The sequence below is a fragment of the Archocentrus centrarchus genome, unplaced genomic scaffold (assembly GCF_007364275.1).
Source record: "Archocentrus centrarchus isolate MPI-CPG fArcCen1 unplaced genomic scaffold, fArcCen1 scaffold_83_ctg1, whole genome shotgun sequence".
Classification (NCBI taxonomy): domain Eukaryota; kingdom Metazoa; phylum Chordata; class Actinopteri; order Cichliformes; family Cichlidae; genus Archocentrus; species Archocentrus centrarchus.
Window position 1 is genome coordinate 74653 of NW_022060293.1, and position 22767 is coordinate 97419.

At 38.3% G+C, this 22767-nt stretch overlaps 1 protein-coding gene across 2 annotated transcripts in view; it reads left to right on the top strand.

Moving 5' to 3' along the window:
- LOC115777881 (neuronal acetylcholine receptor subunit alpha-7-like) overlaps positions 1 to 21746 on the top strand; it is a 44004-nt gene extending 22258 nt beyond the window's left edge. The window contains exons 3-9 of one of the 2 annotated variants that reach the window (XM_030725897.1): positions 7951 to 7995; positions 9278 to 9387; positions 16395 to 16642; positions 17631 to 17825; positions 18426 to 18512; positions 20073 to 20182; positions 20282 to 21746. In XM_030725897.1, the coding sequence (XP_030581757.1) occupies positions 7951 to 7995; positions 9278 to 9387; positions 16395 to 16642; positions 17631 to 17825; positions 18426 to 18512; positions 20073 to 20182; positions 20282 to 20875 (1389 nt within the window). In that variant the 3' untranslated portion in view covers positions 20876 to 21746. Of the gene's footprint in view, positions 1 to 7950; positions 7996 to 9276; positions 9388 to 16394; positions 16643 to 17630; positions 17826 to 18425; positions 18513 to 20072; positions 20183 to 20281 lie in introns of both variants that reach the window. The other variant, XM_030725898.1, reaches the window with a different exon arrangement.
- Positions 21747 to 22767: the final 1021 nt, after the last annotated feature.

The window sequence follows — 22767 nt, forward strand, 5'->3', positions numbered from 1 at the left end:
CGCGATAGCGACGGCAGCTTTGCGAATCGCGCTCTTACGTCACTCGTCTCCAAGAAATGTGATTGGTTATGAAACTGGAGGGATTTAGACATTTTCAAAGCAGTCCGTGTCAGACACGGGAATAAAGATGAGGAGTCAGAAGATTTTATTAGAACTGACAGAAATCTTGCTGTTGAGTCTCCTCTACAAAAGAAAAAGACAACCTCGGGTTCATTCTATATTAGCACAAAAGTCCTCTCTATCGGTCTGTTTAACATTAGTCTTGCACCAACACGTTCTCATACGGCTGCCTTTTATGTGTAACTCGATAATCACTGCGTGAAGTGTCATATAATATAGGAAAGTCAAACACAGCTAAAACGATGCTTTCCTTCGTGCTGAAAGTGGTTGCAGACTGCAGCGTGTAGCATACTCTCCGCTCATTGGTCAGTCAATGAAACTCTTGCTGATTGGTTTAGTGCCACGCGACAGCGACAAAAGTAGAACATTTTCCAACTTTCTTGTGTCGCGTCGCCTGGTCGCGTGTGCACGTCTACGTGTACGAGCTCGAAATTTCACATGCACGAATGTCGCCGGTCGCTTAGCTGGAGGAGGGCAAGCGATTGTTGCCTCATCGCACAAGCTCGATAGGAAATGAATGGCGAGCGAGCGACGTCGCTCCCCGTGTGTCGAGCCCCTTAGTGTGTGAAGAAGACTCCCAATTTACATGAACAAATTCGAGTATATTAGATGAATATGATTCAAACCACCGCAGCGCAGTACCTTTAATACCTATGGCAGGCTCTACAGGTGCTGGTCAAAAAATTTGAATATCATGAAAAAGTTGATTTTGTTTCAGCAATTCCATTCAAAAAGTGAAACTTGTATATTGTATTCATTCATTACACACAGACAGATATATTTTAAATGTTTAATTCTTTTAATTTTGATGATTATAACTGACAACTAATGAAAAGCCCAAATTCAGTATCTCAGAAAATTAGGATTTTACTTAAGACCAATACAAAAAAGGATTTTTAGAAGTGTTAACCAACTAAAAAGTATGAACATGAAAAGTATGAGCATGTACAGCACTCAACACTTAATTGGGCCTCCCTTTGCCTGGATTACTGCAGCAATGCGTGTGGCATGGAGTCTCTCAGTCTGTGGCACTGCTCAGGTGTTATGAGAGCCCAGGTTGCTCTGATAGTGGCCTTCAGCTCTTCTGAATTGTTGGGTCTGGCTTATTGCATCTTCCTTTTCACAATAGCCCATAGATTTTCTATGGGGTTATGTTCAGGCGAGTTTGCTGGCCAATTAAGAACAGGGATACCATGGTCCTTAAACCAGGTACTGGTAGCTTTGGCACTGTGTGCAGGTGCCAAGTCCTGTTGGAAAATGAATCTGCATCTCCATAAAGTTGGTCAGCAGCAGGAAGCATGAAGTGCTCTAAAACTTCCTGGTAGACGGCTGCATTGACCTTGGACCTCAGAAAACACAGTGGACCAATACCAGCAGATGACATGGCACCCAAAACCATCACTGCCTGTGGAAACTTTACACTGGACCTCAAGCAACGTGGATTCTGTGCCTCTCCTCTCTTTCTCCAGACTCTGGGACCTTGATTTCCAAAGGAAATGCAAAATTTATATAACTTTGGAGCACTCAGCAGCAGTCCAGTCCTTTTTGTCTTTAGCCCAGGTGAGACGCTTCTGACGCTGTCTCTTGTTCAAGAGTGGCTTGACACAAGGACTGCGACAGCTGAAACCCATGTCTTGCATACGTCTGTGCGTGGTGGTTCTTGAAGCACTGACTCCAGCTGCAGTCCACTCTTTGTGAATCTCCCCCACATTTTTGAATGGGTTTTGTTTCACAATCCTTTCAGGGTATTTTTATCCCTATTGCTTGTACACTTTTTTTCTACCACATCTTTTCCTTCCCTTCGCCTCTCTATTAATGTGCTTGGACACAGAGCTCTGAACAGCCAGCCTCTTTAGCAATGACCTTTTGTGTCTTGCCCTCCTTATGCAAGGTGTCAAAGGTCATCTTTTGGACAGCTGTCAAGTCAGCAGTCTTTCCCATGATTGTGTAGCCTACAGAACTAGACTGAGAGACCATTTACGGGCCTTTGCAGGTGTTTTAAGTTAATTAACTGATTAGAGTGTGGCACCAGGTGTCTTCAATATTGAACCTTTTCACAATATTCTAATTTTCTTAGATACTGAATTTGGGGTTTTCATTAGTTGTCAGTTCTAATCATCAAAATTAAAAGAAAAAAAACATTTTAAATATATCAGTCTGTGTGTAATGAATGAATATAATATACAAGTTTCACTTTTTGACTGGAATTACTGAAATAAATCAACTTTTTCATGATATTCTAATTTTATGACCAGCACCTATAATCTCTGTAATAAAATGTTATGGTCAGCAGTGCCAAAAGCTGCACTGAGGTCCAACGGGACAAGTACAGAGGATGAGTCCATTGTCAGAGGCCAAGAGAAAATAATTTCTAACCTTCACTAATGCTGTTTCTGTACTGTGATGAATTCTGAAACCCCACTGAACACTTGTGGTATTGCTTGGGTGTGCTGTTCGTGCCAGAGAGACCAACACAACCACATTAGCTGATTTGGGACAAATGCTGGTTGAAGAATGGGATGCCATCCCACAGCAGTGTGTGACCAAACTGGTGACCATTGTGAGGAGGTGCCAGGCTGTTTTCCCTGTGTATGGTTTTTCCACATGCTACCGAGGCCCCTGTTAAATGAAAAAAAAACTGTTAAAATGCCAGATTACAAATACCCAGTCCAATAAACACCAAACAACAGAATAAAAGCAGGAAGAGCAGAATAAGCTGTTTGGCATTGGCAGAGAAGATTTGGCAAGTTTTCAGTGGGTGCAACCCACAGACTCAACTCTGCTGCTCAACTTACAAATACATTTTCCTTACAAATGTGGCACCATTCAAGGAGAAATAAACAGGCTTTCCAGTGGTATGAGATTTATTTCCAAGAAGTACTGTTGCAACAAATAAATAATCAACCAAACATAAATGTTCTTATTTTTTGTGCCACGTTTATATTGCTCTTTAGTACTAAGGCTCACTTTGTGTCTTGCAGGTCTTAAATCCATTCTCTTAATTCTATTTATTGTCTTTTTTTTTTTTGCAAGGTGGCTCCACAGTGTAGTGGTTTACACATTTGCTTGGCAAGCTAAAGGTGGCTGGTTGGCTTCCAGCTGTGGATACAAATTCCCTTTGGGGGTTGTGTCTGGAGGGGCATATGGTGTAAACCTCTACCTGCTGTGGGGATCCCTTGTGGCAAGGGAACAAAAAAACTTTGTGCACACATCTTCCTGCAGTTCGACTGAACCTGTTACCATGCTTCAAAAGCATCCTTACTTTCCCCATCCACAGTTGTCTGGAGTGTATTTAAAAGATGTCAAGCTCTTTCCAGAATCTGCTTTCCTGATAGGGATTTTGCATTTGTGTGAAATTACTCACCTAATTCTGGTGTTATTAGCACACTGAATGTCTGTTATCAGTTGTAATCCATCCCATAAGGCCAGTGGCTGCACTCCTAAATTTTGTGGAAAGCTAGAATTTTTTCCCTGTTAATGGTTGTTTTAGAACCCAAACCATCTCCTCTTACCCTTGACCAAGTTGTTGTGGGGCCTAAACCCAACCAAATAGCAGTGCCATATGGTTTAAAGTCCTGTAAGCTATTTTTGAACTGCAACTCTGCCCAGTACTTCTGTTCAGCACAGTGGAGTGATCACTGAGATGAAGTAATTGCATAATGGACCTGTTGGTTGTTGAAGTGTATGCATAAGACTAATAACAAATGGTAAAAGTCATTCATTGGGTTGATAACATTCAAAATGGGTGAGCATAGTACATGAGAAACATTTCCAATTCATGAAATGTATAATTCCTTCCTCTTTGCTCTTGCCTGTGACCCAGAAATCAATCCAGGTCTGCTAACCTTAATTACTTTTAAACTAGTAAATTATCTTATTCAGAGTAGCAGCAGGCTACCAGAAAGTATAAAAAAAAAAAAACTTTACAGACCTGACAGGCTGTTTGTACATTTATCAGTCAGCTCATCCACAGAGAGGAGACAGTTTAGGGGAGTTAAATGCACTGAGTTCTGAGAATTACCAGCCATATGTCTGCTCTCATTTGTCATAAATGACAGATGCAACAGTTTGTGTGTGCTTTTGCAAAAGGGCTTTTTGCTTTTTACTGAGGCGAAGTGTTTGGATCATTTTTGATTGTGTTTTTAGTTGGTCTTGTTCAATCTGACTGAGAATGGAGGAGCCATGCATATTTTACAGTGGGGAAATAATTATTTGACCCCCTGCTGAAGTTGTAAGTTTGCTCACTAACATAAATGAACACTCTCTAATTTTTGTGGTAGTTTCATTTTAATGGAGTGTAACAGAATATCAACCACAAAAAAAAAAAAATTACATAAAAAGTTATAAACTGAATTGCATGTCAGTGAGTGAAATAAGTATTTGATCCCCAAGTACAACGTGACTTAGTATTTGATGGAGAAACTCTTTTTGGCAAGCAAAGCAGGAAGACGTTTCTCATAGTTGGTCACCAGGTTTGCACACATCTCAGGAGGGATTTTGGCCGACTTCTCCTTAAATCTCTTAATCTTTTAGGTTTCTTGGCAGCTGCTTGGCAACTCAAAGCTTCAGTTCCTTCCACAGATTTTCTATAGGACTGGGATCTGGAGACTGGCTAGGCCACTCCATGACCTTAATGTGCTTCTTCTTTAGCCACTCCTTTGCCTTGGCAGCGTGTTTTGTTTGAGCTAATTGCTACCATTCTTATCTGATGTTTTGTGAAAAAACAGACACCTTACATTAGTGTATGAGATTGATTTACATTATAGAACTACACTACACTACAGTTTTACTCTACACTTGCCATGAGAACTCAAATCACCAAGTCATTCATTTGTCAGATCAGTTTTAAAGTTAATGCTCTTGACTGACTGGTGTTTAGATATTTCTAGGTCAGGTAGTAGGTGTCTCTAGTAAAATCGTCTATACTCACAGTGTGGTTGTGCATTCCTGTAAGATGCAGACATTCACTCAAAAATAATATTTACTGTGAAGAAGGTGGCGTCAAGTGTAAAGAAACAGGTGTCTGCAGGTCATTCACCATGACTGAAGAGAGTGAATTATGAAAATAGAGAAAAAGAATTCTCTGCATTCACACTAAACAGAATAAACAGAAGTTTTTGTTTATTTGACTTCATCCTGAGGGCATTACTGGATTTCAGTTTTATTTCCTTTTGTTTTGTCCTTTTTGTTGCCCAGTTCAATTAAATTGGATAGCTTTTCTGGATAAACAATGACTGCTTTGTTCAGCTCCCTCTGAGAGTTCTTTTGAGGCTTGCAGTTGTCTCTGACCTTGGACTACCAACCCTTTCAGCAACCTTACCATGGATGTAGCCACAAATCTTTTGCAGCTAATGTCTACTTAACTCTTTCCCATCATTTTATTTTGCATCTGTAGCCACCTTTGTGTATTTTAGTTGTTTCCAAATCTTTCCACTGGATGGTTAAGTGTAAATTTGGTCTGAAAGTGTTTGAAGTTCAGGTGATATTAGCATTGGGTTTGATCATGTTGCTGTTTGGCCCTCCTTCATTAAAGGTCTTCAGTTAAGAAAGGATAAAAAATATGTTTCACCCTCACTTTTTCTTCATTGGATGTCAGTGGATCTAAGGACTTCTTTGCACCTCCATGTGCATCTTTTCTGACATTTTTGGCTGTTCCAGATACCTTTCAGAGGAATGCTAATCCCATTTTCCCCCATCCTACAACTAACAATCTAACTTATGTGTTGTCATTGATTTCCAAACTATTCTACTATCCCTGTTTTTACTGAGATACTTTGGCATATGTCACCACCTTCTCCTGTTATTACAGTTGTGTCCTCCACTAATACACTAATATGTACTCACATTTTGCTGAAAGTAGTTCTTTGAGCCAGTGCCAAGCCCCTCTCATCCATCCCACCTTCCGAATACAGTCAGCAAATGTCCATCCCGCTGCTTCAAAAAGTAGTGCAGTTGCCTGGAAAACATTACCAGATTCCCGAAGAGTCATTTTTGAGAGAGGCTATTCCAGAGCATTTTTGCAGATGCAGCAGTAGGTGCTATATTATTATTATTATTATTATTGATCAATAAAGTAGTCTGTTTTTCTCTCTGTCTGTCTGTTTAAAGCTCTTTGCAGTTTTTGATGCTTTTTTAATAATGAATTTGACCATCCTCTAGTTTTTCAAGTTGAGTGAAGTGGACTTCATATGTAATCAATAGCCAAGGGAGCAGTCTTGACAGCAAGGATTTGTTGATGGTCTTAAGGTCCTTTGTGTTTTCTCATCCTGGCTTCTGGACAAAATTTGCATCACTGAGTTCTGCATTGCTCCAGGTCTTAACTGGTGCTTCAAAAGAAACAGGAATTGGTTTACTGGATACACCGAAGCTTTGGTCTGCTAGCTTTTCACCTACTATAAAAATGTAACCAGACTTCTTTTTTATTACAAATAAATGTGAGATTTAAATGTTGCTTCACTATCAGTTCCTCCTTTGGTCCAAAGAAAATGTCCACTTTCTGGGTAATTTTAGGTTATTGGTTACTGATAGGCACACAGAAGTGGATTTCCATAACTTTCAGATACCAGCCATGTTGACCTACAAGACCTACAAGCTTGCGTTTTAGATGGAATAATGATAGACCATGAAATCCATTAATTCAAGTTTTATTTTCAGTATTTCACTGAATTGTTTATACAGTTTTTAAAAAAGTTTTTAATAGCTGACAAACTTAGAAAGAGGACATAAAGCTAAATAGATGCATGGAGTCTACTTTGATCTCATTTAACCTTTACCCCCTCTCCTGTAAGAAAAAACAAAACAAAAAACAACCAGGCTTTCCCGACTTTCTTTTACTCAGAGCAGGAATTGTAATGCTTGCAGAAATGCAAATTTCACCCTGCAGCTAGAATATGAGCAACATCATTTCCAAAAATGCTATACAGTATGTACACTTTGAAAACATTTCAGAAGTTCATTATTTTGTAAGGACATAAGCTTCAGTGTGTGAAAACAAAAGCAAAAATGCACAGCATACCAAGTCAGTATTTCAACAAAGCTGTTAGGGTTTCATAACTCACACAAGACAAAAACAAGTTAACAAATTGCTCATCAGATATTAAACTGGTACAGCTATGTCAGCACACTGCAGAAAAATACCAATTTCTTGTGTAATACCACACTCTAAGGTATGCATGGACTCAGAAATGTGGTATTTGTTAGTGTGTTTACAATACTACTGATGCATGACTACGTTGCATATTTTCTGCATATGAACATGGTGTGCCCTGATGAGATCAGTGAACAGAAACGGATAAATGTGGTACATATCTGCTCATTGCTATCATGAAAATGGCATGTGAATAAAGCAATTGTGGGTGTTATCACGATGCATTTTTGCACAGAATCTGGCTTTAACCCTTAACTCTTACTGTGACCTGAACTCTTTACCTAATCAGCCTACATTGCATAGACATGACATGTTACATATGGTGTGCCATCCTTTGATTTTTTAGCATTTTTTTTTTTATTATAGCCAGCATGCTATTTTACACTTTATCACCCCTGTTTAACATACAGCAGTTTATATAAAAGCCTGTAAAATTTTTACATAGTCCTGTGTCACTATGTAGCTCTTTAACAGAGGTACACTTAATTGCATAGAATGGATTCTACACAGTTTCACGTAGCATGGTTGGTACTTCTTTGGAAATGCAAAACAGCTGCAGTGACTTGCTGATCACAAGGGTGTTTTCCAGCTTATTAAATATGAATTGGTTTGGTTCATCGCTCTTATATAAAAGAAAATCTCACTCTTTTTTTCCCCACTCTTTCTTCTGCTACTGTTTATAGGATGAGAAGAACCAAGTGCTGATAACTAACGCCTGGCTGCAGCTGGTGAGTTAAAGTTTGAAAGGGGCACATGATCACCAATTTCATGTGCTGCATGTCACAGTTAGGCTGTGTGGTGGGAAGGGCAGGACCCAAATGCAGGCCGCGATACAACAGCGCTAACTCAGGGCAAGAACAAAAACACAAGGAAGCCTGGGAGAAACTAAGGGGGACAAAACACTAAACAGGAAACACACAACTAGGGGGGAAACACAGACAACGCTGCAACAAAGAACAGAGAAAACCTGAGGGATTAAATACACACAAGGAAATCAGGAAGAGTGGAAACAACAGGGAACAACAGGTGAAACAAATGAAACTAACAACACAGGGCACAGGGAACTAAACAAAACTAAACACAAAGCACAGGGAACACGAGACTGTCAAAATAAAACAGGAAGTGACTCACCACAATGCACATGCAGACTTAACAAAACAGGAGGATTAGGATACACAGATGGAACCCAAATACCAAACACAAGGAACCCGCCCGAAGGGAGACTAAACAGAGAAGGGCCAAGATACAGGGACAAAACACACAGGAACACAGGTAAGACCAGGACAAAGGGAAACCAGAAAAACATACAAATAACTAAATAACAGAACACCTTACCATAACAAACTGAGGATCAAAACTGTGAGAAAAGCCAAGAAACACAACCTAAACAATACAACAAAACAGAACTTCACAAAATGTGGTTAGTCACAGTTAATTCATGGTTTAGCAAAGGGCAGTGGCAGTGTGGTGGTCTGGGGTGGCTTTAAACTGTTAATTTTGATCTCTACCAGAAAATCCTGAAGGAGAATCAGTTTGTCTTCTGAAGCTCAAATGCATTTGGGTTACACAGCAGGACAATGATATAAAAAACACCACCACGTCTACTTCTGAGTGGCTCAAAAAAAACAAACAAACAATAAAAGAAACCAACAAAATGTTTTAGAGTGGCCTAGTAAAAGTTCAGATTTAAGTCTGAATGAGGTTTTTAAGGCACAACATCTCATCAGGTCTGGCCAAAAGAACTATCACTACTTTATCACCCACTGCTGTTGCTGTTTTAATTACAGTGTTTTAAGTAGCTTGCTGTCTGATCATAGATTGTTGTCTTATCTACCTTTTTTTTTTTACTGCAATAGTGCATGTATCATTTATGTCTTCATTTACATTTCTAATTGATATGGCATTATCTCTTACTTAGTGTCACAGATTACAGATTTTGCAGAGCTTGAGATTAATTATGCTGTTTTAAAAAAGTCTCCAAGTCTATGAATATGACTCTTTCTGTCTCAGTACTGGACAGACATCTACCTGACCTGGAATCCAGAAAATTATCCCGGTGTCCAAAACCTACGATTTCCTTCGGACCAGGTCTGGACGCCTGACATTCTTCTTTACAACAGGTTAGTGCTGAGTTCACCTGCTCATTACAGCCTTACTTAAGCTGAGAAGGTTAAGGTTAAATATTATTTTATTTTTGTTTCAGTTTTCCTTGTGGTGAAACAATAGATGCTGTAGTTTAACACCATCTATTCTGTGACCATCTCTTCTTGCAGTATTTATTTTTGACAAGCGTGAATTAAATATCTTTGTAACTGTTTAGATATGCTATTTTTAAAACTGAATTCCATCTTAAATTTTTTCATTATAATAAAAAAAAAGGTGTTCTTTTAAATGAATTAAGGAGTCACACAAGAGCTAATGTTAAAGTCCTTGTTAATGAGCTCATTGCATTTTTTGATTCAGGTCAGGCTGGTGCTGTTTGCTTCTGCACTTCATGCTTCTATGCAGGGCTTTCTCAGTCCAATTAGAGATGTAGGCCAGTTGTTTTTCCTCCAGCACAACTAATTGCAATGCTTGGGTGAGAGATGGATATTTAGTCTGAGATTGAGAGGAAAGGAGAAGATGAAGGGATGGATAAATGTAGTCCCACACACGGAACATTAGGACAAAACAAAGGTCCGGAGTATTAACCCAAATTTTAAAAGCTTTAGCTTTTAGACCTGCCAGGATTACCCAGCCTAATCTCTTCACTCTCACCCTTCGCTTTCCCCATCTCTGCCTTTTACCCTCTGCCTCCACTCCTCCCCTATCCCTTCACCACCCCCATTCTGTCTTACCATCTCTCTTTTCATTTGATTCTATTTGTGTCTCCCTCCACGTCTCTTTCATAACTCACTGTCTCACTATAATTCATTCCATTCAATCAACTCTTTCTCTCCATATTTTATCGTTCCCATCCTTCACTGAGTCCTCTTTATAAATCATTCCATCTACACTGTCAAAGTGTCAGCATGTTTCCTCACTCTCCTCTCCTCTCACAGCCTACCTGTCTTGTTTCTTAACTGCCCTCTATTCTGTTGTGTGTTACTCTGCTACACACTCGCCTAAAAACATCTTTTGTTATTACTAATCTTTTTAACAAAACACTTAAAGTGTTTTGTCTTCAGATTTTTATTTTTTTTTTAATGTAATTTAATCATAGTGGAATGTAGTAGTCTGTACAAAACACTGGATTTTCAGGAGGTTCTGTCCTGTGTTTTTATGTTTGTGTATATTATTCATGTAGAAAAGTAAACACTCGTCTAGAGGACTAACAGGGGTTTAAGTAGATAAAGACAGCGTAGTATGGATGTCTTCACTAAATATAATATAAATCTGTTCAGTAGTTGTTAATATTTTCTAAAATCTAAAATCAAAATTTTAGACTGACCTACAGGTCAAAATAAGCATCCCAAATTGTTTGACAATATTTAACCATGACCACAATCTTTTCCTGACTTTAAAAGTTGTTTTAAATTTAATAAATTTGATGGTGTGAAGCATTAGCACACTTCAATTATCAAATTGCTATTAGCCAGTGTTAAATATTACTTCTGTCATGTCCAAGAGCCATGGTTGAAAGAAAAAAGTACAAAAAAACCCAATATCTGTTGAAATTGGTAGAAATGAACAGCAACATAAGATTCAATTCACAGTTGAGCCTGAGGGTTTATGCACCTCCAGAGGAGAAACATAAATTTACAGTTTTCATTAATAATAACATGGATTTCTGCTAATCACTAATTACACTGCATACCTGTAAACTAAAACACAGCAAATGCCCACAACTACTTCTCCCAGGAATATCACTTGGACCAATGTATGCAGTCTTGATAAATATAATGATTACACTTCAAAAAGTACTTATTCCATAACATTTTAACTGACAATCTTAAAGTTTGCCATGTAAGACAAATGAAAAGCAAAACAAAACACTGATTTCTATTCTGAAGCAAGCTGCTATGAGGCACATTACCTAACAGTTCAGCATTTTTAATGAGCCATCTCTTCATCTTGCTTAAGCTAATTTATCTGTAAATTATATTTTAAATTACTTTAAGATCTTTTAAAAATGTATTGAACTTCGCTTTTTTTTATCTTTACGTGAACACTGTGAAAGATGCACTTTGCATTTGCTTTAATTGAATATTTCCATGTAACCATTGTTGGATGCTTGGTTTAGGTATTCTCCCCACAGGTTGTAAGCTGAAGAATGAAAATAAATGCATGCAAGAAGTACAATCTTTACTAGCCCACATGCACACTCAAATTATTATACAATTACAAGGCAGTACTGGCAAAACACACAGCATTTCACCATCAATGTGCAGCTAACAGTCTGTGTTGAGTAGAAGTTGTTTTCAGACTTATTAGGCAACAGCTTGTCATAAATCTTTTTATTCATTTCAGTTGTTTTGATATAACCTTAATGATGTTTAGGGGTGCTGAGATCAGATTCTGTCTAAATATGGACTGGATTCAATGGAAATAAAAGATAAAAATGAGATAAGCCAGCTCATTTTTCCCAGTGTGAAATCCCTCATATTTCTCACATATTGCTTTTGTTATTGTCAGCCTGTTTTGCTCCTACTGCCTCACAATGATATTTTATGCATGGATAATCTATACAGTGAGTCATGGATTTATCATCCAGAAGATATCTGTACATTCCTGCCTGTGGAAAACAGTTTGTTATTCTCCATCTTTGCAATAGTTTTAGTCATTAATTAGCAAATGACATCTTCTGGTTCAATTATTACAATGTGTCTAATGGCTAAGTTTTCTTCAACTGGCCTCATGACAAACACAAACCAAACTCTAATTAAAAGCTGAGAATATTAAGATGTTGACTTAGATTAAAATGTCATATTTGTTTTTCTGTTCTACTGAGACTTCTACTTTATGTCTACTGTGGTTTGTCTGCCATATTTGGCTAACATGAGAGTGAAAAAAAAACTGAAAATTTTCCATTATTTTATGGTTTAAATTTAAAGTATAAAAAACAAAAAAACAACTTTATTTTCTGTTTCATGCTTTGTCTTTTGCTTCCTTTGGTGTAGTGCTGCAGGTTGTGGATGATGTGTGCATAAGTATGAAGTGCTTTTAAACTCACTATGATTTATGGCTTCTGACTCATTAACTCTTCTGACTCATTACAGTAATTTTTTTTTCCACATGTTTCAAAGCCATCCAGTGGGCCAGCTCGGACCCTTCAGCGGGCCTGTTCTGGCCCCGAGCCATCTGTTTGACATCCCTATTATAATGTATTTAGATCTATAACATGCAGAATATTTGAGCTGTTGACCTCTCTCTCATCAGATGGAACAGAAAGTAGTATTTACTCCAATGAGGTACATAGAGGATGTCAAATTCAGGTAAAAAACAGACTAAAACCTAGTTATGTCAGCAGAAAAGGTAAATATGCCCCCCCACTGTGACAGGGCATATAGATTAATGGGGAAGTAATCAAATAGATGGATATGGACTTTTTTTTTAATCTGGATGGATTGTTGAGTTGAATGAATAGACAGATGGATGGATTTGATAATGTTTCTCTGATGCATTAAATTTAATGAACTCTTAAAAGAAAGAAAAGATTTAAAATTCATGATGGACTACAGCATGGGCCATCATGCTGTTGGTGTATATATGTAGTAATACTCATGAGAGTGTGCAGACCTGAAGTGCCCGATCTAAAATTCTTATGAATTGTGTTGTGTAAAGTGTAAGTTTCAAAATAAAACCCAAGAAACTTTATGTAAAAGCAAAAACTGCACACTGACAACACTTATGTAATATGTTGTTACTACGTAATCTTCCAAGCCTTCTTTTGTCTTGTTTCTTTCTTTACTTGATGATTTGATGATGAATTAAGGTAATAATCCATTTAACACTGCTTTGCTATCTACTTCTGTTCTGTCTTCTGGAGCCTCGAGGCTGTCAAACAAAAAACCTAAAGTCATGATGCCCCAAGGCTACTTAGTAGAAGGCGGTATCTCTGGGCTATGACATAATGCACATGGACAGATTGGTCTGTACTTCATGCAGCCATTCTGAGTCTGAGGCACTGACCTTGTGTAGTTCTCAACTATGCTTGACTAAAAGCTTCAGGGAAGGTGTTAGCTGTTTCCTCTGGCAAAATACACATTCTGTATCTCCGTTTTATTCCCATCTTTGTCAGTTTTAGTAAAAACATCGATCCGAAGAAATAATATCAAAGCTATTTAGAAAAAAAAGCATACTGCAATATCCTTTGTTGCCCATTTACCTCATGTAACATGATGGCAAGCATCAGTCAAAAGCTTTAGAGTAAACATTTAAGGTACATAATATTATATTTTACATATTATTATTTAAAGACAGCTATCTTTTGCATATTTTTAATGCTGTCTAATGTTGATAATTTGTTCACTCTGCATGGCTTTTTTTCTGCTTCACACCCAACAGACTTCCTTCTTTTTGTTATTAAGCGTCAGGTGTTGAGTTAGTGAGAATAAAGCTTGGTGAGTCATGTCCCATGGTGCAGAAACCTGTCACTGCCACCATTGTCACTATCGGTCAGTCTCTCTTTCCCTCTTGCACTCTGACATATCCACAGTGTTCTTTTGCCTGTGTGCATGTGAGCATGACAGCTTTTCTTTCTCCCAGGGATATCACTTATCCAGTTGTACGAAGTTTTAATAATTATAATCTTTACATGGCAAAAAAGTCAAGGCAAGTGTCTTAAGTGAAAATTTAAATTTGCCATTACACAATTTAGGAACAATGTGTACTTTCCAACATGCAACACACTTATACACAGACACTTCAGGACATCCTCTACTCCGATGTGTGTAAGCGCTGATTGCAAGAAAGTGTGCACATCCAGATAAAGTAAGGCTGAAGCCTTGAATAATTCATTGCATGGCTCCACCTTTGCCAACCCACACATTCCTCCCTCGGTACCTGCAGGTAATAGCAACACACACAGCAGAAGCATAAAATGTAACACTTGACCCCAAAGAAAAAAGGTCAGTCACTCAATCTGAGAAGAGGCAAGTACAAAAAACATGGGGCCATCTTCAAACTTTGGTTAAGATGCAGGCCACGTTCTTTTGTCAGGGCTCAATATGGCTGCAAGCTATTTCAGACACACTGATTTTATCTCACTTCGGGACTGAATTGTGTGTGCGTGTGTGTGTGTGTGTGTGTGTGCGCATGTGCATTCAAGGGTGCATTGTGTGTGCCTTTTGTGTATTTCTGTACAGTAGAGTACCATGTTTGGTGTTGAGCATTTAAGTGGTGTGGGATGTGAACTGTAAGAACATGTTTAATAGTTTGCATGTGTTTATTTTTATGTAATAAATACACAATTTAAACCAAAACTTATTATTATTGCAAAATACAGCAGTAAAATGCTGTAACCATCGATTTTGCTTCCGTGCTGTTTGTATTCTCCACAGCATCAGTGTTTCTGTGAGGTTTACATTTTGGACTATTGCTAAATACACTTTTTTTTTTTTTTTTTACCAGCACTGTCTACTTCTTCAGGTTAGTCCTGAAGCAATAATTTAGGTCAATAAATTAAAAGTTCCTAAAGTTGTTGCTATAAACATACTTATAACTAACAATTTTTGTCAGTTTTTTTTCAGAAACTCTTACTCCTTTGGTTGCATAATTTTGGATGCTTTTCATTGTCCTGTGAATTTTCTTCATAGCTGATTGAAGAAGATCAAGAGAAACTTTAAATCAGGCTATTAATTAAATAGTATTAGTTTGTTACAGAGAAAATGATAATCCAAAAAAGCAAAATGGCAACCCTTATTTTCTATATTTTTTCTGAATTTTTGTTGCTTCACTTTTCCAAGCTGACTCATCTTTTCTCTTCTGCCCACACACCATAATGAAGGATATACTGTACTTTCTTCCAGCTAGTTGCTACATTGGAAGTTTAGTTTGTATTAAAACTTTTGCCATATACTGTAAATTCTCTAAAAGTTCAGGTTTTGCCTCTGGCACTTTATCAGGGAGTTCACATTCCCACCAATACCGGAGAAGATGCTCTTTAATATTTAATTGGAGTTCAAGTGGAGTACCAGAGCTGAAGTGCAACCAAGGTTATGCACAAGGATATGCTTTACTGTAAGCATTTATCCCCAAGTGCATGTTTTTGACTTACAGATTTAACGTCAAATAATTCATTGGTTTTTGGTACTTCACTGGGAATACTGTCAGTGAAGCAGATCCTTTCAGACTTTCAATGTTGCAAATGTTACTTTGTCAAAGTCTTTCCAAAACGGGCCTTTAATCATTGCAGCAGGCAATGAGCTGCAAAACCTTGAATGAAGGATCACCTGCCTGTACCCTATTTGGTTCTTGTAACTGCATATTTAGCATTAAGCTGTTTTCACATGCCGTGAAGGTGTGTAGTTGTAGGGTGGTTGAGGGAAGCGTAGATGTATAACTTGGCTGCTCCCTGTTGTCACTGCAGACTGCACATGAACGATGGAATCGCTCATCCTGTAAAATTATTAGCTATAGAGACCAGGCTATAAACACAATGATTTCTATTTAACATAGCCCAGAGGGATTGTCTCACTAGCCAGCCTCAAGAGGTCACTTAAAAAACTATAGTTTTTGGCACTTGGCTCCAATTTTCAGACCACAAATACTGTCACAAAAGTACCAATGATACTTAAGATGTGGGCCAATCTAATGGGTTAATTAGCTTTTTTGTTTTGGTTTTGTAACAAGTGTCTCATGAAAGAAGGCAGCACAGTGGTGGTATCTGTATCAACACCATCGTGGACTGGTGCCCTGACCCAGGTGTAACCCCTTTTTTGAACAGAGAAAGCCATTGTGCATTTTGCTGTTTCTTAGAGCAAAGAAAAGCTTCAGGGCCATTGTGGAGATCAGGAATTGTTGGATCAAGAAAGATTTACTCTCAGATACATATGGGCACATCAGAACCACTTTAAGATACACTTCAAAACAGTTTTTAACAGCTACAAGCAAACAGAAGTGACAAAAGTGCTTTCTTGTTCCATCTTCCATCTTCTATTAGTGGCAAAGAATGAATGTAAAGTACTGTCCTTTGCTTCCTCCCCAGTGCGGATGAAAGGTTTGATGCCACATTTCACACCAATGTACTGGTGAATGCTTCAGGTAACTGCCAGTATATTCCCCCTGGCATCCTGAAGAGCACCTGTTACATCGATGTGCGCTGGTTTCCCTTCGATGTGCAGAAGTGTGACTTGAAGTTTGGCTCATGGACGCACAACGGCTGGCTTCTGGACCTCCAGATGCTTGATGTGGACACATCCACTTACATACCAAATGGGGAGTGGGATCTTGTAGGTAAGAGGGCATTTTTGTTTATCACTTTAACTGTAGCACTCACAATAGATGGACACTTGTTATATTTTAACTCAAAATCTACCTATACAGAATTCTTCAGCATTTTTTCTGTCTCTGTGCTGAGATGAGATTAAATTTTTTTTTTTAAATCAGTTCCTGCAAAGAAAGTGAGAGCACTGCATTAAAAATGCTTCATTCAGTCTGCCATGAAAGATCGAGGTGTTACATCACTGTTTTTCTTAAATCAATATTTTTTTTCATTTTTAAATAAATGAAAAGCTAAAATACTCAGGCATAACTGACCAACCAGTTGCTATACATTATATACATTTGCACTCACAGTTATTACACTGACATGAGGCTTTGCCAACTTACAAAATGAACTATAATGAATAGATTATAATGAAGGGGAGAAGTTTTGGAAGACCTCTCGAGTGTTTCCAGCTGGGACAGAGTAGAAGGAGATCCCAGTGCCAGGGCCCCTGGGGTGATGGTTAACTTGAAATGGGTGTCAGACAGAACCAGATGGCATGCAAGAGGAAGTGTTTGACACTCTGGCATGAGTGTAGCTAGGCCATATGTGAGTGCAGCTAGCCACTTCCCTGGAGTTGAGCCTTAAGGAGAGAAAATCATACTTTATTGTCTTTTATTTTGCCAAACATTTTAATACAAAGTGAAAGTAAATACCATGTACAATTCAAAAGCAAATTTATCTTAGACTGCCTCCAGTGGAAGGTTTTCAGGGTTGAATTAATATAATTTGGTTCATTTAATTCAGGAATGGGGCTTTTGAGATATTTCAGATATCCAAGATGTTTAAATGCATATTTTGCTTCTTTCATCAGTCAGTTCCTCCATTCATAAGTAAAGAGAATCCTTACAGTTGAAAGTAAATTGTCATATGGTGATTGGGTTTACATTGCAACAAATATTTAAATGACGGTAGTTCTTACGTCCACAAAAACACATCTGTATTTGTGTCTCTCAGGTGTGCCAGCCAAGCGCAATGAGCTGTACTACGAGTGCTGTAAGGAGCCCTACCCTGATGTGACATTTACAGTCACTATGCGCCGCAGGACTTTGTATTATGGACTGAATCTGCTCATTCCCTGTGTGCTGATTTCTGGCTTGGCCCTGCTCGTCTTCCTTTTACCTGCAGACTCAGGAGAAAAGATCTCTCTGGGTGAGAGGGAGATGCTGAATGTGCTTACTGCAAATATGTAGTGGTGCACATATATTGACATATAAGCAACAAAAAAATAAGAATTTATATTTGCCTCATATATAGAATACTGATCAAGCTTTATTAACTTCTGAAATAATTGTTATTGGTCTAAAGTAAAACAGGAACAAGAAGAGGAATGAATCTTTTTGTACTGTTTTTAGTAAAAGGCATTCTTTGAATGCAGTAACCACTTTACACCAGTACATCAAAACATTAATGTGCAGTCACGTATAGTGCAAGCATATTTGTCTACAAAGGCATGATTTCATGCATTTAAACACACTTTTTAAAAAAAATGAATGTATTCTATCAGTGCAGAAGGTTGATGAATAGCTATCTGTCTGCGAGCGATCAGCTACAAAGTCAGAGTGATTCAGGGAGTTTTGAAGCTGTAACCTACCTTGAACATGTCAGAGGGGGCGCCATCTGACAAATGGTTGTAGTCACCAGAACGTAACTGATTACATACATAAGTAATTACAAGAACAATTTCATACACCAGTGACCCCGATTGTATCATTATGCATTTGCTCATGTTCTCTCTCACTGTGTCTCAAGGCATCACTGTGCTGCTTTCGCTAACCGTCTTCATGCTTCTGGTGGCCGAGATCATGCCTGCCACGTCAGACTCTGTTCCCCTCATTGGTGGGTTATATTTCTGTGTCTGAGTAGATGTAACATGTGTCAGCATCTGTGAATGTTCAATCAGGAGGCGCAACCTGCATCAGATTGTTATGCTTTAGAAGAAAAGGCATAACAATCTGATGCAGATGACTTTTTTTTTTTTTTTTTTTTAGCTAAACCTGATAATACACATCTGTGTCTACAAATGGGTGTTAATGGGCAGTCGAACAGGTGTACCTAACAAAATAGCCAGTGAGTGTATATAGTCTCTTAAATAAAAACCCAACCTGGGTCAGGCCAAGTTTTGCTTTGAGTGCCTTGAGAGTGTCTTTACATAATTCTCTAAATACACTAGCAGGATGGAGTACATTTGGGTGGTCATAACTACCACCTGTCAGACATTCAACTAATAAGACATTTAACTAATAAGTAGTTGTCTCTCCACTGGGGAGAAACAAAGAGGCTTTGTGGAGTTCCTACTTTAGCTGTCATTGTGCGTGAGTGGGAGTGTGTGCTTACATGCCTTGAATTATAACTTTTTGACTATCTGAGTGTTCCAACTTAAAGGGAGTTTGGTCATGCTAAATGTAACTGCTGCTTCATCAATGCAATGACGTCCACTCTTGCCAAGAAAAGTTTGATAAATGCTTAATCAATAAAGTCTTAATATTTTTTTCCTCAAAGATCTGGCTGCAAGGCAATATTGGACACTTTTTAGTATCTGCACTGAAATTACTCGTGTCCTTTTGAATCACGGTGCCTGAGTTACTGTAGCTGTTTGAACTCAGCTGTAAATATTTAAAGTAAGTTTTCAACCCTGCTGCAAGAATCAGGCCATATGTCTTTTATTATCAGCCAGCCTTTAATCACAAGATAAGCTAAGTGTGTTAATTTCACTTTAGTTTATTTAGTCAGACCTGCTTTATCTTGTTCAAGACCACTCAGCTTGGTTAATTTTAATTGCATTCTGATTAACTTTATAATTTAGTTTGTTCCACCATGAATAACAATATGCTTTGTGTGTCATTACTTTATGTTTTAAATTACTATACATTTTGTCTTGCATTCTTCTCTTGACTCGACCTCCTTATAGATGCTTCTTAACAGCAGTGTCAGACTTATTCCGTGCTCCACTTCTTCTTTAACCTTCTCTTCTTTCCTTTTCTTGTTTAAGGAAAGAACAAGAAAAGGGGAGAATCTCTTTCCCTCCCCTGTTTTTTTTGGTTTGTTTATTTTGTTCTCTGTTTTGTTACAATGTTTTGCACTTCTTTTATTCACCAAGCTTGAGTTCAAGTGTGCATCTCTTCCCTTTGGCAAAATAGCATATTGTAAATTGAGGAGAGTTGCTTTCCCTTCATGATAGAGTGTGAAATCAGCCTATTTTTCTAAGTTGATTCAATCTTATCTGTTTGTACATGCTAATAAATATGAGCATGGGATAATAAAATGAATAGAAACAGGAGAAAAAAGAGATGCCATAAGTAATAAAATGATTGGTCTCATATGTAACTTTGAGAAAATCAAATTAAAGGCTAGTGATTTTTTTTTGTGTGTGTGTGTGTGTGTGTGTGTACTCAACAGCCCAGTACTTTGCCAGCACCATGATGATTGTGGGAATGTCTGTGGTTGTTACAGTTATAGTCCTACAGTTTCACCATCATGACCCTCACGGAGGAAAGATGCCTAAATGGGTGAGTGACTGAATCTTATATTAAAAGATAACCATCATGATTGTGTTTGAATTAAAGCATTATGGTGCCTGTGTGTTGATTTTCCCTCTCTTTTTTCAGGTTCGGGTGGTTCTGTTAAATTGGTGTGCCTGGTTTCTCCGTATGAAACAACCTGGCGATGAGCGCAAGCGACCGGGTTACAAACATCGTCACACCTCCCATCACCACTCCAGCACCAGCTCCATAGAGATGGGAACAGTACCAAGCCTTACTGTGCCAATGTCACAGACGTCCTGCCCACCCTCAGGCACCTCCAACGGTTCCATGAGCCTCTACTTTGGTACTTACCATCCCATAGAAAACCCGCACTGCCCACCTTCCAGCGACTCCGGGGTAACACTTGGGGGCCGTGCACACAGCTCCCCCAGTGAAGAGGCTGAGCCACATGTTAGCAGTGGTGTTGGAGCTCTGGGGATGGGAGTGAGCTTCCCCCCACCAGAGATCCAGCGTATCTTGGAGGAGGTGTCGTACATAGCTCAGAGGTTCCGGGACCAGGATGAGGCTGAGGCCATCTGCAGTGAGTGGAAGTTTGCAGCAGCAGTAGTGGACCGGCTGTGTCTGGTGGCATTTTCTCTCTTCTCAATCATTTGCACCTTCACCATCCTGTTGTCAGCACCCAACTTCATAGAGGCTGTTTCTAAGGACTTCACATAACTGGTTGCAGCAGCAAATAAGGAATGAAGAAGGTGTAACAGAGAGAGAAAGTGGAAGAGAAAGGACGGTGGAAAGGGCATTAATGTTTGTAGTACACAACCAAAAGAACCCACTGAATAGGAGGTGAGCTTTGCAGGGTTTAATGAGAAAAAATAATAAAGTCAGAAATGTGGTGCAAATAAATGCACAGCACCTTCATCATGCTATATCAAAGGCAACTTAATTAATGAGGAAACAAACATTTTTATTCCATCTTGATGTCATAAATAAATTGGTCCTATCTTTAAAAGGAAAAAAGAGATTGGGCAAGAGACTAAAAAACAAAACAGAAAACTCAGAAGAACGAAAATCAGTGAGAAAGTGAAGGAGAGCACTGTATAGATTTTTATATATTAAGATACTGGTAAGGGGAACATGCTACTAATTGTCTTTACCCTGAAACTAGTGTAAATATCATTGTCGTGTCTGCACTGTCCATCAGCTCTATAGTGATACATAACTCACCACAGTCCTCTTTCCAAAATGTTGTTGTCGTGTATGCATAAATCCATCAGCATCGCCTCAATCTGAGTTCACACACCGATTATTTACCTTTTAAAATAATAAGGAAGTCACACATTATTTCTGATGATGTACCATCCTTGTAATAATGTTAGCCTAGTTACTGAAATCAGATGTTTCACTATGAATCTCACTGTTTTCTTGTTCACTTAGATCAACAGAGCACTGGACAAAACTTTGTTGCTTTGACAAACGTGTAGCACATTTTCTTTATCCATCAATTTAGGATCTTCTCACTTTGTCTTGCCTGTTCATTTTGAACTATAGAATCTTTAATGTAATAAAAACTGTTTGGGACAGTGACTAATAACGTCCAGTGTACTGAGTGGTATTTGTGGGTGTTGACCAGTCAAAGAAGATGAACTGACGTCTTTCTCAAGTACTGTAAAATAGCATACGTTGACCTGTACAGTACATCATTTAAGTGCTCTGATATGACGTGCACATTTTATTCATTTAACTGCTGAAAACAGGTCAAGTAGTTGTACCAGTTTAAAAAAAAAAAATCAGTTACCTAAGACGTGTTAAAGAATTTGTGCTTGTAGGATCTCATAGGTGTTTTTTGAGGATGAAGAGTGATGTGACTTTTGACCCTGCTGAAAATTGCTGGAGGCTCAACGGCAAACAGAAAATGTCATAACCTCGTTTGCCACCGTATCACCAGAGAATATAGTGTTGATTCAGGCCATGATGCCGGTATGATTTTTCCTGAAGGAACTGAAAGCAACTGAAAGTTGTAAAAGTGTTTACTTCCAAATCCACCTCCCACTCATAGATGGGTTGCCACCATTTTGTTGTAGCTACAATCTTTACCTCTTTCATTCTGCGTAAGTGTGCGTTTTTTTTTGGTCTCTGTAATAAAAGCCTATTTATTCTCCGCATAACAGGCTCTGCATAAATCTGTGGGGATATAATGTGGAGGGAGGTGAACACGTGGCTTTGTGTTATGTGAGAGATTCACTTCAGAATCTACATACTGTAAAAAAAACAAAAAAAAAAACAATAGCATCTAACCCTTATATGTCTATAATATATGAATATTGAATTTATTGAATACTTAGGTATTCACATATTCATATTATGTTGAGGTATTCATAGAATTATCCCAAACACAAATAATAGCTGAGGATTGCTGTAAAACCCATCTTGTGCAGTTGTCTGCCAGCTGTCAAATTGGAATAAAACAGATATAACTGATGTTTTCAGTGCAAAATTTACTCTTTAAACCAGGACATTAGTGGCAGAATTTAGAATAAATAGTGCATACAGGCTGTGACTCTGCAAAAATAGCAAAACAGTGACACATTTGAGGACACTAATAGTATCCCCAG